General features: G+C 39.4%; 1 protein-coding gene across 2 annotated transcripts in view; it reads left to right on the forward strand.

Moving 5' to 3' along the window:
• The window catches only part of PHACTR2 (phosphatase and actin regulator 2), a 198391-nt gene that overhangs the window by 53283 nt on the left and 128849 nt on the right, over positions 1–16259 (forward strand). Inside the window, exon 1 of one of the 2 annotated variants that reach the window (XM_007450313.1) lies at positions 7268–7504. The exons of the other annotated variant lie outside the window; for it this stretch is intronic. Coding sequence (XP_007450375.1) covers positions 7459–7504 — 46 coding nt within the window. The 5' untranslated portion in view covers positions 7268–7458. Of the gene's footprint in view, positions 1–7267; positions 7505–16259 lie in introns of those variants that run through there. 2 annotated transcript variants of the gene reach the window in all.

The following is a 16259-nucleotide window of genomic DNA, read 5'->3' on the forward strand; positions in this document are numbered from 1 at the left end:
AAAAAAAAAAAAAAAAAGTGCGGTCCTAGCAGAGCCAGCAGCAGCCAGGAAACCAGACACCTAGGATGAGTATTCATGGCATCTGTGCTTTGAGGGAGGAAGATCTCACTCTTTCTCCTACTCCAAGCTGAGATTTGGCCACTAGAAAAGCCTGTCAGTGACCTAAGTTACAGGACTTGGTAATGGTGACTGTACTCATTGTAAACCATCTTTCTAGTCACCAAATTGTATGCCTACAATTTGGACTTTGACCTGGTAGGAAATGACCTTTCCACAAATAGATTGCTAAAGTTTAGGTGTATGTCTGCTTTTAACTTTTATCTAATGGAACTAGTGATTTCCACCCATAAAAAGTGCAAGGGTCACTTTGGGTACCCGAGATGGATGAATTTAATAACTCCTACAAGCCAGTGAAATCTGTGTTATAGGGTAAAATGCTTGAAAACCTCAAGAAGTACAACCTCTTTGTCAAAATGCAAACCAGTTTCCGGGAGGGGAAATTCGCTCTAACTAATCCACCAAATTTAATTTCTTTCCGGAAGTAAAGGAATAAATCACAGAAGGTCTTTCAGGGGTTCAAAAATATTTAGACTGGATAATGGAAAAAATCAGAAGATGCTGTCAGTCCATATTTTTAGGAAGGTTTAACATCAACTATTTCTCACAATCAGTCACGGTATGATTTGATGACAGCATATTAAAAAACATGAAAGTGGTGCTACGCTGAAGCCTGCTCATAGAGGCCCGTTGTTAAATTTCCAGAAACTTGGCAAACCAGTTGACATAAATTTTGCGAGCCAGCTGACCACTCATTGAATTGGTCGTTGTAGAAGTACGTATATCATAGAAAACAGCAAACACAAATCGCACATCAGTCTTGTCCCACCCCCAGATCAAACCAGTTGTTGAGCATTTACCAGGATATCACTGGATGAGAGATTGGTCTAGAAATACAGACTGAAGAACAGGACCAATGCTGAAGAGTTATAAATAGATCATTTCCTCAAAGTTAGATGTTGGCACTAATCTTCTTAAGCAATTTTATAAATTCTCTGGAAAGAGGTAACACAGAGAAACATCCATTTTTTTCAGATGACATTAAACATTCCCACCGTTAAACTATAAACTTGAGGGATTAACATGCAGAGCTCTTAGTAAAACTGTGAGTTGGCTGAATAATAGCAGATGAGCTGTAATGAGGCAAGAAAAGGGCAATTTGGGGGAAAATTATCTTTTTAATAAGTTTATTTATTTTATTTATATTTGGTTGTGATGGGTCTTCGTCACTGCGCGCAGGCTTTCTTTACTTGAGGCGAGCGGGGGCTACTCTTCATTGTGGTGCGTGTGTTTCTCATTGTGGTGGCTTCTCTTGCTGCGGAGCACGGGCTCTAGGCGCATGGGCTTCAGTAGTTGTGGTGCGCGGGCTCAGTAGTTGTGGCACATGAGCTTAGTTGCTCCGCGGCATGTGGGATCTTCCAAGACCAGGGCTCGAACCCGTGTCCCCTGCATTGGCAGGCGGACTCTCAACCACTGCGCCACCAGGGAAGCCCCTGGGGGGGCGGGAAATTATCTTAACATACTCTTGTTGGATGATAAATTCTAACCTTTATGTTATGACCTATAAATGGAATTTAGGGATTTCTGTAGACTTAGATTCTATGTTCATTAATATAATTTGTTAGCTGTGATGAAAAGGCTGTTAAAACACCAAGCCTCATCGGAAGCACTGGAAACAAAATAGAATAAACTGTGCCACCCTTATAATGGAACTTTAATGCCCACTTCCTGCAGTTTTGGTTGACATGCTTCAAGGATAATGTAATGGAACTGGAAAAATTTCAGAGGAAAGTGTGTAACCTGATCGGGGGATTATAAGAATCCCAGATGAGGCTAAGATTATATTAACTAGCAAATCATGAAAGGTTTTGAATAAGGTAAATATAGATGGATTTAGTAAATCCTGAAAGACTAGAGCTATAGAGTACCCCTTTGATGTTTGAAATATGAATTTGCAGAAGAAATAAAAAGAAACACATTATTGTTTCTCAAGGAAAAGAAGTATTGATAGCAAAAATGACATTGTACATCAAAGTTTAGCTTTTGTTAATTTCAAAGAAAATCATTGTATTTACATAGTCTGATGTGCAAAATTTATGGTATATTTCCTCTAATCAGTGACCTCCCTTATCAATTAGGCTTTATTAATGGAAAGAAGAGTGAGAATTTCCTCCTCTCAGTTTAGATTGAGAGAACACTCAACCTGGTCTTTTTTTTTTTTTTGGTGGTTGTTGTTTTAAGACAATTTAAAGGAAGAGATAGAAGAGCCATTATAATTGTTTACTCTCACTGCTGAACTCCCCCCAGATGGAACGTGTTCCCAAACACAGCAGCTTTCCACTTTAAAAGGAAATTTAGTTAGGATTAATTTCATTGTCCTAATTAGAACTCACATCTTGGTTAATCCTCAGTTTTGTTAAAACATATCAGGGTTTCTTTGTGGAGCTGATCCTCCTGCTCTGCAGCACCAGCTTGGATAGACTGAAGTCTCTGTGGCTTTGGTGACCCTGCTTAAGCATTCCCACTGTGTCCCAGCTCTGCTTTCCGCATGCCTCCCACTGCAACCCCCGTCATCTGACCTCAGGGCCTGGGGAGGGGGCAGTGGCCCAAGGCCAGGGGCTTTTGCTCAGCAGAGATGTCAGGCTTCCTGGGGGCATCAGTTTGTTGTTTTTATTTTGATATTTTCATCTTTATTGGAGTATAATTGTTTTACAATGGTGTGTGAGTTTCTGCTTTATAACAAAGTGAATCAGTTATACATATACATATGTATATGTCTCTTCCATAAAAAGAAACAAAATTGAGTTATTTGTAGTGAGGTGGATGGACCTAGAGTCTGCCATACAGAGTGAAGTAAGTCAGAAAGAGAAAGACAAATACCATATGCTAACACATATATATGGAATCTAAGAAAAAAAAATGTCATGAAGAACCTAGGGGTAAGACGGGAATAAAGACACAGACCTACTAGAGAATGGACTTGAGGGTATGGGGAGGGGGAAGGGTAAGCTGTGACAAAGTGAGAGAGTGGCATGGACATATATACACTACCAAACGTAAAATAGATAGCTGGGGGCATCAGTTTTTGAGCTCTGCCGGGGTCCAGATGACCTGGGACCAGGTGTCACCTAGAGATGCGCCTCAACCTGTGCCTCAGGAAGGGCTAGGGAACAATTTTGTTATTGTATTAACTTTACTCATTTAACTTGCTTGAGAAACTAACCAATTTTTACTTTCTGTCCAGAATGATGTATGTAGGAGAGTGAGCCGTAATGCTCCCAAAGTGCCTTGCTTTTCTCTGATATAAATATATTTATAAAGACCTGGTCCAGGGGCTTCCCTGGTGGTGCAGTGGTTGAGAATCTGCCTGCCAATGCAGGGGACACAGGTTTGAGCCCTGGTCTGGGAGGATCCCACATGCCGCGGAGCAACTGGTCCCATGAGCCACAACTACTGAGCCTGCGCGTCTGGAGCCTGTGCTCCGCAACAAGAGAGGCTGCGAATAGTGAGAGGCCTGCGCACCAGGATGAAGAGTGGCCCCTGCTCGCCGCAGCTAGAGAAAGCCCTCGCACAGAAACGAAACCCAACACAGCCAAAAATAAATATAAATAAATAAATTTATTTAAAAAAGACCTGGCCCAGTGGATTCCTGTGTGTGTTTGCCACAGCAAGATTTTAGGGACTTGGCTTGTATGTAGTGGGGATACAGTCTGAAGATGGGTTCCCTTCCTGTGAAGATGGGAAAGGAGCTTGAGGTGGAGCTCTGAGCAGTGGGGTTAAGCCAAACTCCTGAAGTGGCCATTTCCTCGTCACCCCACTCCTCTCAGGTCCTTAGAAGGACGTCCAATTTTCCAAAGCCCTATGCCTCCAAGCCTGGTCTCATTTGAGTTCCTGCCAGGCTCATGTGTGTACCCCATTAGCACCCCAGTGATCTGAAGATTCTATGTAATTGTTTTATGTATACATGTGAATACATAGATACCAACATTTTAAATAATTTGATAAAGTCTTTTAGCCACTCAAAAAAAAAAATCAGTGTTTCTTAAGAGTGAATTAGTCAAAAGGAAGTAGATAATTGATCACACTATTCTAGGGAAAAAGTTTTCCCCACAGTAGAGGGTGGGCTATTTGGGTGTGAAAAAAAGAGGGCAACTTAAATGATGAAACAGACAAGCAAATGTCTTTCAAAAAAACAAAGCAAGTCTATGTGATCTTTTTTTTTTTTTTTTAACATCTTTATTGGAATATAAGTGCTTTACAATGGTGTGTTAGTTTCTGCTTTATAACAACGTGAATCAGCTGTACGTATACATATGTCCCCATATCTCCTCCCTCTTGTGTCTCCCTCCCACCCTCCCTATCCCACCCCTCTAGGTGGTCACAAAGCACCGAGGTGATCTCCCTGTGCCATGTGACTACTTCCCACTAGCTATCTATTTTACATTTGGTGGTGTATATATGTCCATGCCACTCTCTCACTGCATCCCAGCTTACCCTTCCCCCTCCTGGTGTCCTCAAGTCCATTCTCTAGTAGGTCTGTGTCTTTATTCCCATCTTACCCCAAGGTTATTCATGACCCTTTTTTTTTTCTCTTAGATTCCATATATATGTGTTAGCATACGGTATTTGTTTTTCTCTTTCTGACTTACTTCACTCTGTATGACAGACTCCAGGTCCATCCACCTCACTACAGATAACTCAATTTCGTTTCTTTTTATGGCTGAGTAATATTCCATTGTATATATGTACCACATCTTTTTAAAAAAAATAATTTATTTATTTATTTTTGGCTGCATTGGGTCTTTGTTGCTGCGCCCGGGCTTTCTCTAGTTGTGACAAGTAGGGGCTACTCTTCGTTGCGGTGCGTGGGCTTCTCATTGCGGTGGCTTCTCTTGTTGCGGAGCACAGGCTCTAGGTGTGCAGGCTTCAGTAGTTGTGGCACGCAGGCTCAGTAGTTGTGGCTCGAGGGTTCTAGAGCACAGGCTCTAGTTGTGGCACACAGGCTCAGTAGTTGTGGCGCACGGGCTTAGTTGCTCCACGGCATGTGGGATCTTCCCGGACCAGGGATCAAACCCATGTTCCCTGCATTGGCAGGTGGAGTCTTAACCACTGCGCCACCAGGGAAGCCCTGTACCACATCTTCTTTATCTATTTCTCCATTGATGGACATTTAGGTTGCTTCCATGTCCTGGCTATTGTAAATAGTGCTGCAATGAATATTGGGGTGCATGTATCTTTTCGAATTATGGTCTTCTCTTGATATATGCCCAGGACTGGGATTGCAGGATCATATGGTAGCTCTATTTTTAGTTTTTTAAAGAACCTCCATACCGTTCTCCTACTGGCTGCACCAATTTACATTCCCATCAACAGTGTAGGAGGGTTTCCTTTTCTCCACACCCTCTCAAGCACTTATTATTTGTAGATTTTTTGATGATGGCCATTCTGACCAGTGTGAGGTGATACCTCATTGTAGTTTTGATTTGCATTTTTCTAATGATTATATACTATATAGATTTTTAATAGTTCAGAGTTGAATGTCTAGGATAACCTAAAAAGTGAAAGCTGTGGCAAGTGAGCTAAATATAGTTTTTTTAAAAATACACTGTTGGGGACGGATAAATTGGGAGATCGGGATTGACATATACACACTATTATATATAAAAAAGATAACAAATGGGGACCTACTGTATAGCACAGGAAACTCTACTCAATACTAATGACCTATATGGGAAAAGAATCTAAAAAAGTGGATATATGCATATGTATAACTGATTCACTTTGCTGTACAGCAAAAACTAACACAACATTGTAAATCAACTATACTCCAATAAAAACAAATTTAAAAATTAAAAAAATACTCTTTTTTGGGAATCCCCTGGTGGCCAGTGGTTAGGACTCGGTACTCTTGCTGCCGGGGCCCTGGGTTTGATCCCATAAGCCTAGTGGCCTGGCCAGAAAAAAAAAAACAACACTTAAAAAAAACTTTTTTTTTTTTTAAAGATGATGTTGGGGGTAAGAGTTTAGTAATTTATTTATTTATTTTTGCTGTGTTGGGTCATCGTTTCTGTGTGAGGGCTTTCTCTAGTTGTGGCAAGGGGGGGCCACTCTTCATTGCGGTGTGCAGGCCTCTCAGTATCGCGGCCTCTCTTGTTGCGGAGCACAGGCTCCAGACGCGCAGGCTCAGTAGTTGTGGCTCACGGGCCTAGTTGCTCCGCGGCATGTGGGATCCTCCCAGACCAGGGCTCGAACCAGAGTCCCCTGTATTAGCAGGCCGATTCCCAACCACTGCGCCACCAGGGAAGCCTCAAAAATAACTTTTTAATGAAACATATACATTCAGAAAAATGCACAAATCATAGTATACAATTAAATGAATTTTCTTAAAATGAACCACATTTATGTAACCACCATCCAGTCTAATGCCATATCTATCTCCATCTATCTATCGATCTATCTATAGAGTGATCGACAGATAGATGGAGATAGATATGGCATCTAGATTTCACATTAACAGTATTTATTTGTATTCATATTTTTAAGGAGTTTGCAGTTGAGATTTAATTACAGTAGGATTTAATTTAACTTTTATGGAATGTTGGCTTCTAAAATAAATTACTGTTGTTTTCACCTTTTGTATATTTTAAACACCTTACTACGCAGTTTGATAGTCTCACAGTGATTCTTCTGAATATAGGAGAGGTGAACTTCCCAGAGTCTAGGTGGTAGAGAGCAAAGTGTATACTTTGTTGATCTCACACATAGATCCATCATTCAGATTTATTGTTCAACCTGATTGAGGCCACTAATACTGCTTTTTAAAATTCCACTTGTTAAAAGGAAGAAAACTTTTAAAAGGAAAAAAAATGCACACATATATCAGCAAACAATGTGAGGAAGGAACTAGCTTTAACGAAACAAATTTTCTTAAATTAAGTACCGTGACTAAGTACTTTAATTCCTTTTCTTCCAGCCTTAAAGGATCATTTGACAGGGAACCTTTTAAGTTAAACGGGAGTCACCCGTACTCTCTGCTACTCTGCGGGGGGTCGCGGGTCTCACAGCCCCCGCAGGCGCGGCTGGACCAGCCCGGGCCTCTCCCCTCCCCACTTCCTCGCCCCCCTCATTCCACCTCCCCAGTCGCCCACTCCCCCTCTCTCCTCCCCCGTGACCCTTGACCCCAGCTAATCTGCATAGAGGAATGACAGGCATCCGCTGCGCAGGATCCGCCGCGCCGGCTGCGGCCGGCCGGGCTGGGAGACCCGCGAAGGTGAGGGGACCCGGCGGGCAGCTCCGCACGGACCGGGAAATGAACGCTTGGGAATCTGTCTGCGAGCGGACCCATGATCCAAGGACCAAAAGAGCCGCGTGATCGCCCGACCTGGCCCTGCGACCCGAGACATGGGCCAGACCTCTGTCTCCACGCTGTCCCCGCAGCCCAGCAGCGGTGAGTCCGGGGCGCACGCGATGCGCTCCCGCCCCGCGGGTGCTGAGCTGGCTCGGGGCAGCCTGGGCGGTCGAGGGCTCCTCGGCGAGCCGGGCTCTGCCCGAACCCGCCAAGTCCCTCCGAGAAACCCGAGAGGTAGCGCTCCCCCAAACTCTTTGTCGTGGAAAAGTGGAATGCCTTTTGGGATCCAGCCGATTTTACCTTAAAGGCACAGGCTCCATTTTCTCTCCGAGATGCCTCGCTTTCGTGTTTCTCTGAATCTTTTCTGAGCCTGAAATTTACGAGAAACGCCATTGGCGTATTGCTTTGTTTTAAAAACGCGAAACTTAAAGAGCAAGATAAACTCGCCAGCAGGTTTTTCTGTATTTACACTTGGCTTCCGAACAGACTAGAACTGAATTCTTTCAAGCTTGTCAACTGATTTATGGTTTGTGTTTCGGAGTAGAAGTGCTGTTTGCCTTCTTTTATCCTGGCAGAACGCTGAATACTTAATAACCAAGAGAAAAAAGCTTAATTGTTTCAAATGATACTTGTTTATTAGACACAAGCTATAAAACTTGGGGAAACATTTCATGAACCCGGTTATTCAGGACTAAAGATCGTTTGATGGAAACGCGTGTAATGTTTCTGAGCTGTACTGCCCTGTTTTAAGTCTCTTTTTAACATTTTCTTTTTTTAAAAAAAAAAAAGGAAGGAAGGTACGTCTGGCGTTTCTCCAGTAGTGTAGGGATAAACAACTTTTTGGTGGCGGTACTTGTGATTGGATAATGAAACATACTTAAAAGATACTATTTTGATATGTTTTTCCATCAAGAATTAAAAAACAAAACCTCAAAGGGGGCATTTACGTTATTCCTTGAGATATTTGATACACTTTTCAAATTGTGTAAACATCAACAGGATCTTGCTGAAAGGAAATGACAGGGCAGAGATGAAGGGTTCTTTTTTTTGTTGTTGTTGTTTTAATCTGCTCCAGGATGTCTCTAACTGGATAGCATTCTACCATTCCAGCCTCCCCCAGCATGAGTTTGTTTATATTGTAGAGCTTCACTCCCTGAAATATCGTAAGCTTTGCTCCGGCTTATGTTAATGCCTCAGGAGAACCAGCCGTCGGCAAAGGAGAGGAATCAGAATCCAAAAAAGATCACACCTTCCCTTACTGTCATTGACAAGGTTGTACAGCGCTGCTGCCGAACAGAAGAGACTTCATGTTGATAGCTTTTTGGGAATTTGAGGGGGAGTGTTGATTAGGATCTTAATTTTAGTAAACTATTTTGTGCAATTAAGGCTTACTTTCCTTTGTCTTACTTTAAAGCAGTGTGACTTCTTTCATTTCAAGGAAGAGTTATATTTTTAAATTTCAGCGCAGGCAAAGCATAGAGTTAGATCAGTGCTCCAATACAACAGGTATAAAGTACTGCCCTGAATTTAGTTCTTTAGCCACAAAGTATTGTTAGGGTTAATATTAGAAAAGTGAATTTTGCATTTTTAAAAATCAAGGAACGTTACATAAATGATGCCTAAGAAGCAAAGTAGAATACTAAAATGTGACCTTCCTAACTCTTAACCCAGTATAGCAAAAAATACCCAGATTGCTGTAATTTCTAATATGTAATTCCTAATACAATGACTAATCATGTCAAGAGATTGGGCAGTTTATTTATAAGTAATTTAAACAAAAAGTTATGCTTGACCATGAAAGATATTTCAGAGAACTCTCTCATGGAATGGTGTTATACTTAAATTACAGGTCCTCCGTTAAGTTGATTAAAAGTTCGTGTATCTTGGAGTGACCAATTCAGACATCATGAGTAGAGGGTTTTTTTTGGTTTTGTTTTGTTGGTTAAGGGATGATAGTTGCTATGACTGAAGTTTTTTACTGTTAAGAGCGGAGCAGTTTTCTCATGATATCCATTTATATCCTCTAAGTGTATTACTATCACTCCATTTCCCTTAAGTTTTGCCTTTAGATTCCAAATGAAAATGAAAAAACAACAAAAACAGAACATTTGGTTGCCATCTCTTAAGTTTTATATTCATGTTGGTGTTCTTCTCTGAGTCTGACAATGTCAAACCCTCTACCCTTCCAAGTATTTTGTTCACTCCTCGTTAGCTGTTTGCCACTGGCTTCATAAGTGGTGTGAAGATCTTTTGTTCTGTGTGATCTCAGGCATCTACTAGTTGTTAAAGTCTAGAGTGGCTGCTAGGGATTACAGTGGCGAAGAGGATTCCCATCGTAAATGCTTAACGGGGAAAATCTGTTTGAGTCTAAGCAGTCAATAGCACAGAGTCTGATAGTTTATACTTGTTGCTCAGTTTGGGCTTTTGTAAAGATCAGCACTATAGGCCACAAGTTAGCTTGCTTTTCTTTCTTGATTTCAGGCTCTTTTGAGCCTTTCAGCTTAGGGCTGCATCTAGGTTCTAAGAAGACCAAGTAATAATGATTTCTGAAAACGTGCAGTTAGAGTCATTATTTCTTTTCTTTTCTTTTCTTTTCTTTTTTTTTTTGCTGTACGCAGGCCTCTCACTGTTGTGGCCTGTCCCGTTGCGGAGCACAGGCTCCGGATGCGCAGGCTTAGCGGCCATGGCTCACGGCCCCAGCCGCTCCGTGGCATGTGGGATCTTCCCGGACCGGGGCACGAACCCGCGTCCCCTGCATCGGCAGGCGGACTCTCAACCACTGTGCCACCCGGGAAGCCCATTATTTCTATTTTTTAAAACAGCTTTATTGACATTTAATTAACATGCCATAAAATTCACCCATCGAAAGTGTACAATTCGTTGTTTTTCAGTATATTCATTGTGTTCTGCAACCATCATTCCCTGTTCCCATCCTTCTCAACCCCTGACTCCTAGCCCTAGGAGTCCACTAATTCACTTTCTGCTTCTGTAGCTTTGCTTATTCTGAAGAATTTGTATAAGTGGGATCATACAACACAACACGCCTTTTGTGACTGGCTTCTTTCACCTGGCATAATGTTTTCAGGGGTCATCCATGTTGTAGCATGTATCAGTACTTCATTTCTTCTTATTGCCAAATAATATCCCACTGTATTAATATACCACATTTTATTTATCCATCCATCAGTTGATGGACATTTGGGTTATTTTTACCTCTTGACTCTCTGAACGGTGCTGCCGTGAACTTCAGGTAAAAGTTTTTGTGAACATATGTTTTTATTTCTCTTGGGTATATATCTAGGAGTGGAATTGCTGGGTCGTATGGTAACTCTATCTTTGTTATGTTATATTTTAAGGAACTGCCAGTTTTCCAAAGCGGCTGTACCATTTTACATTGCCTCCAGCAGTATATGAAGGTTCCAATTTCTCCACAGCCTCTTCAACACTTGTTACTGTCTTTTGATTATGGCTAATCTAGTAAGTGTGAAGTTGTATTTCATTGTGGTTTTGATTTGCATTTCCCTGACTACTTATGACATTGAGCATCTTTTTGTGTGCTTATTGGCCATTTGTATATCTTCTTTGGAGAAATGTCTATTCAGATCCTTTGCTTAATTTTAATTGGGTGATTTGACTTGCTATTATTGAGTTATAAGAGTTCTTTGTATACTGGATACAAGTCCCTTATCAGATATATGATTTGCAAATACTTTCTCCCATTTTCAGAGTTGTGTTTTCACTTTCTTGATACTATGATTTGCAACTGAAATTTTTTATTGTGTTCAGTTTATCTATTTTGTTGTTGTTGTTGTTTGCACTTTTGGTCTCCTATCTAGGAAACCATAAACTAACCACTGTCAAGATTTACACATATGTTTCCTTCTAAGAGTTTTATAATTTTAGCTCTTACATTTAGGTCTGTGATACATTTTTAATATTTATGTGTAGTGTGGTGTAGGTTCCAGTTTCATTCTTTTGCGTGTGAATATCCAATTGTCCAGGACCATTTTTCGAAAAGTTGATTCTTTCCCTGTTGAATTGTCTCAGTACCCTTGTCAAAAATCAGATGACCATATATGTCAAACTTATTCCTGAACTCTCAATTCTATCCCATTGATGTATATGTCTAGTAATATGCTACACTGTCAAGATTACTGTAGCTTTGTACTAAGTTTTGAAATAGAAAAGTGTGAGTCTTCTCACTTTGTTCTTTTCCAAGATTGTTTTGGCTATTTTGGTCCCCTTGCATTTTCGAATGAATTTTATAATCAGTTTGTCAATGTCTGCAAAAAATCCAGCTGAGACATTGATAGGGATTGTGTTGAACTTGTAGATCAATTTGAATAATATTGCTCTCTTAACAATATGAAGTGTTTCAACCCATAAAGACAAGAAATGGAAATGTACAGTGTCTTTCCATTTATTTAGATCTTCTTTGATTTTTTTCCACAATGTGTTTTAGTTTTCAGTGTATAAGTCTTGTTAAATTTATCAGTATTTTTATGCTATTTTAAATGAAATTGCACTCTTATTTCATTTTCAGAATGTGGCTTTCTAGTGTATAGAATATAGAAAATTGATTTTTATATATTGATCTTGTACCCTGTAAATTTGGTGAACTCATTCTTTTAGTCCTAATAATTTTTCAGTGGATTCCTTGGTATTTCTGTATACAAGATCACATTACGTACACGATTTATATACAAGGTCATGTGCAAACAGAGATACTTTTACTTCGTCTCTTCCATCTGAATGTCTTTTATTTCTTTTCCCTGTCTAGTTGCCCTCACTTAATATGCAGTATAATGTTAAAGAGAAGAGGCAAGAGTGAACATTCTTGTCTTGTTCCTGATCTAAGGAGGAAAGCGATCAGTCTTTCAGCATTAAATGTCATGTTAGCTGTGGTTTTTTCATAGATGCCCTTTATCAAAAAGTTCCCTTCTGTTCTTAGTTTGTGAGCATCTTTATCATGCAACTGTTAGATTTTGTCCAAGACTTTTTCTTTTTGCCCCTATTGAGATGATCATACGGTTTTTGTCCTTCATTGTATTAATTATGGCATATTATATTAATTTCAGATGTTAAACCAACCTTGCATTCCTGCAATAAAGATTACTTGGATATGATATATAATCTTTTTTATATGTTGCTGGTTTTGATTTCATCGTATTGTATTGAGGATTAGATTTATTATTTCTAAGCGCAGGCTAAACAGGTATGTCCCCAAATAGGGTGGTTTCAGTACCCTCTGACCTCATTCCTTAGAAGGGTTGAGACTTCTAGTGTTCTCATTGCCAAGTACTGGGCATGACAGACTGGGTACAAAAAGTTTGTTGAGTATATGAATGAGTCAACAAATACTCTCAATGCAGTCTGACTACTTTAAGCTAATGATTATATGAATGAGAATTTTGTATTATTTTCATTCTTTTTAACTTCAAGAATTGCATGCTACGCTGGCTCTGTTGTCTGTCGGGTGGTATTTGAATCTAGTGACTATTTTTTTCAGTCTTCAGCCCCACCCCATGTTCTGTGCCACAGAGCAGTTCTTGGCTGTTTTGCATGAGCCCTTGAGTTGAAAGGGCAGACAAAGCCACTCTTCTCATTTTTAGAAGACAAGGGAACAAGTGAATAAAGTATGTAGGATCACACCTAGGCCATGGTAGAACCTATATCTATCTGTGTTTCTGGGTTTCCATATTTTGGTCAGGGCCTTATTTCTGCCCTGCCCAGAATATTTATCCATTTCCTTGTAAAGCCAGTATTAAAAGAAATCGTAAAACAAAAATAGATAGTTCATTTTTCTTAATGAAAATAACATGCATATGATCAAAAGTCAAACTTTACAAGACAGTTCAGGATAAAAGTGAATTTTATTCCCTCCCAGACCCCTAGTCCCTCCCTTTTAAATTATAAGCCAGCATGAACAACTTTTTTTCATTACAATCTTCATTCATGTATGTATCTTTATCAAAATACAAGCAAAACGTAATATGCTTGCTGCTCCCGAGTTTGAGTTTTTCATATAATGTAAACTTGAAAATATTTCATATTGATTTTTTTTTTTTTTTTTTTTTTGCGGTATGCGGGCCTCTCACTGTTGTGGCCTCTCCCGTTGCGGAGCACAGGTTCCGCACACGCAGGCTCAGCGGCCATGGCTCACGGGCCCAGCCGCTCCGCGGCATGTGGGATCTTCCCGGACCAGGGCACGAACCCGTGTCCCCTGCATCGGCAGGCGGACTCTCAACCACTGCGCCACCAGGGAAGCCCCATATTGATGTTTTTAATCTAGAAACAATATTATAATATGTGGATATCTCATAATTTCCTTTAAAAGAACTCTATTGTGTTTTTATATTTTGTTTGTATTTTTATATTGTTTCTGGGTTCTTTTGTGTGTGTGCTATTATGAACAAAGCTGAAATGAACATCCTTATCTAAACATCTCGCACTACCTGTACCAGTAAAATCCTAGGGATGGAATTGCTGGGTCAAAAGATTTGTTTGTTTTATTTTGATAGACTCTGCCAAATTATCTCTAAGGACTGTATCAGTATATCTGCTCACTAGATGAGATTTCCTTTTTCTGCACTCTCTCACCACCACTGCATTCTCTCTTAAAGCATATGGCCCTTTGTGAGAAATAGAAAGCACTCTCTCTGGGTGAGGCAGCCCTGCAGGCATATGGTTTAACAGGCAGTAGAGTAGCAGGAATTCAGTCCCAACTCACTCCTATCGTCCAGTTGTCCTTGTGCAATGAACACTCTGCAAAACTGTGTAGGACCACAGTGTTGGGCATAATTAATTTTTAAAAATCCTTGTAAATCTATATGTAAAAAGTGATATCTCATTTTGATTATAAGTGAAATAGGGCATTTGTATTTCTTTTTCTCTGAATTGCCTATTTATAGCTTTTCCTTATTTTATGTTTTCTTTTTTCAAAGATTTGTATGTTAAGGAGATTAGCCTTATGTCTGTCATATACTGTGAATATTTTTCTGTGTTTTTCTTACCTCTTCTGTTTGTTTGATTTTTTTTAATATAAAAACTTTAAACTTTTATGGAGTCAAATCTATCCGTTTCTTTCTTACAAACCAGAATTATTAAAAACGTGTTTTCCTTTGCGGTTTTTTTCATATTTGACTATTTAATCTCTGTAATTTTTTCTGATTTAAAGTGAATGATTTAATGATATTAAATCCTTAAGCTTCTGCATGGCAAAAAAATCAGCAGCAGCATATTGAAAAAGGAAATCATAAAGTTGACAAAATATTTGCATTGCATATAGAAAACAATGATTAAATATCTCAATGTAGTAAGACCTCTTAAAAATCAGTGAGAAAAAGAAATCAATAAGAAATGGTAAAACTCAAATAGAAAAATGAATAAAGAACATGAACAGGAATTTTTCAAAATATCTAATGGCCATAACTGTGAACTCGCTATGGGTCAGGAATTATTCTAAGTGCTTTACTTGAATTAACTTTTTAATCCTCACAACATCCATATAGGGTAACTACCATTAATATCCACATTTTGCAGGTGAGGAAAACTGAAGCACAAGAGTTAAGTTAACTTGCCTACGTTGCTTAATTGAAGAAGAAATGCAAGTGACCATTTGGTGTAATGAATAAAATTTAAGCAATTCAGTGAAAAAAAATGGATGCCATTGATCACCTATGAATTTAGTAAAGATTAAAAGGAATGATTTCCAGGAGATGATTGTCTTGTGGTAGTTTAAATTGGTACAGCCTATCAGGAGAGCAGTTTGGTAATATATATTAAAAATCTTAAAATGTGCATATACTCAGACCCAGCTTTTCCACTTCTAGAAGTATATTGTTAAGATAGTAATTATTTGCTCACCAGAGCAATGTTTATCAGAGCCAAAATATTGGAAATAACCTAATAGTCAAACAACAAGAGAATTAATTGGGATAGTCATGTAAGGATATAGTCATGTAATAAAACAGGCCATTTAAAATTGTTATAAAGATATTTTTGAAAAGCGATTTTCATAATAAACAGCATAAAAATATGAAATGGCAGTTTTCTGAAGTTATATGATTCTATTTTTAAAATATGTGCATAAAGAAAAATCTACATGAGCAGAGAAAGAGAGAGGAAATTCATTTATGAAAAGATAGTGTGACAGTCATGGCTTTCCTCTGCTTTGGACATGATCAAGGCCAGAGCATCCACCTGGACCTCCACTGGAATTAAAGCCATGAGCTGACCTGCAGCCACATCAGTTTTTCTCTAGCTGTCATGGACTCTGACTCAGCTTTAAGTTCCCTTGCTGTTTTTCAACCAGTTTTATTCTCTTTCTTTGTGAATTCAATGGTGAAAGCAAAAATATAGGCCCTAAGATAGCTTTTTAGGTTTAATTTTTTTTCTCAGTCTGTTTGATCATAATGCAAATGTCAGTCACTTAGAGAGAAAAAAATGAGCAAAAATTTGAACCTCAGCTCCTTCTCTTTGGTCCATTGGTCATCAGCCTGGCTGGTGAGTAATATCCCAAATGTTTTTAGCTTAAATTTATTTTATCTTCAGCCATTTGAAAAAATAGCAACCAATGGGCGAGTCAGACTTCGTCCTTTGCTTACTTAATGCAGGAGGGAAGGAGATAAGAAACCTGGATTGTTGATCCTCTAAATAAGCCTCTTTAATTTGAATGGAGGAAGGGTTCCAACGTGTTTTCCTGTTCTGGGGACTTTAGTGTGAGTCTCTATGCTTGGGAATAAAGATTCATATTTGGTGAAGACTCAACTTATGTAAAAGTGATATGGAGATAGAAATAGTCTTAGGAAAATAAACACTTCCTGGTTGCTCCACCCCCCCCCCCCCCCCCCCC

The sequence above is a fragment of the Lipotes vexillifer genome, unplaced genomic scaffold (genome assembly GCF_000442215.2).
Source record: "Lipotes vexillifer unplaced genomic scaffold, Lipotes_vexillifer_v1.1 scaffold112, whole genome shotgun sequence".
In the NCBI taxonomy this organism is placed as follows: Eukaryota; Metazoa; Chordata; class Mammalia; order Artiodactyla; family Lipotidae; genus Lipotes; species Lipotes vexillifer.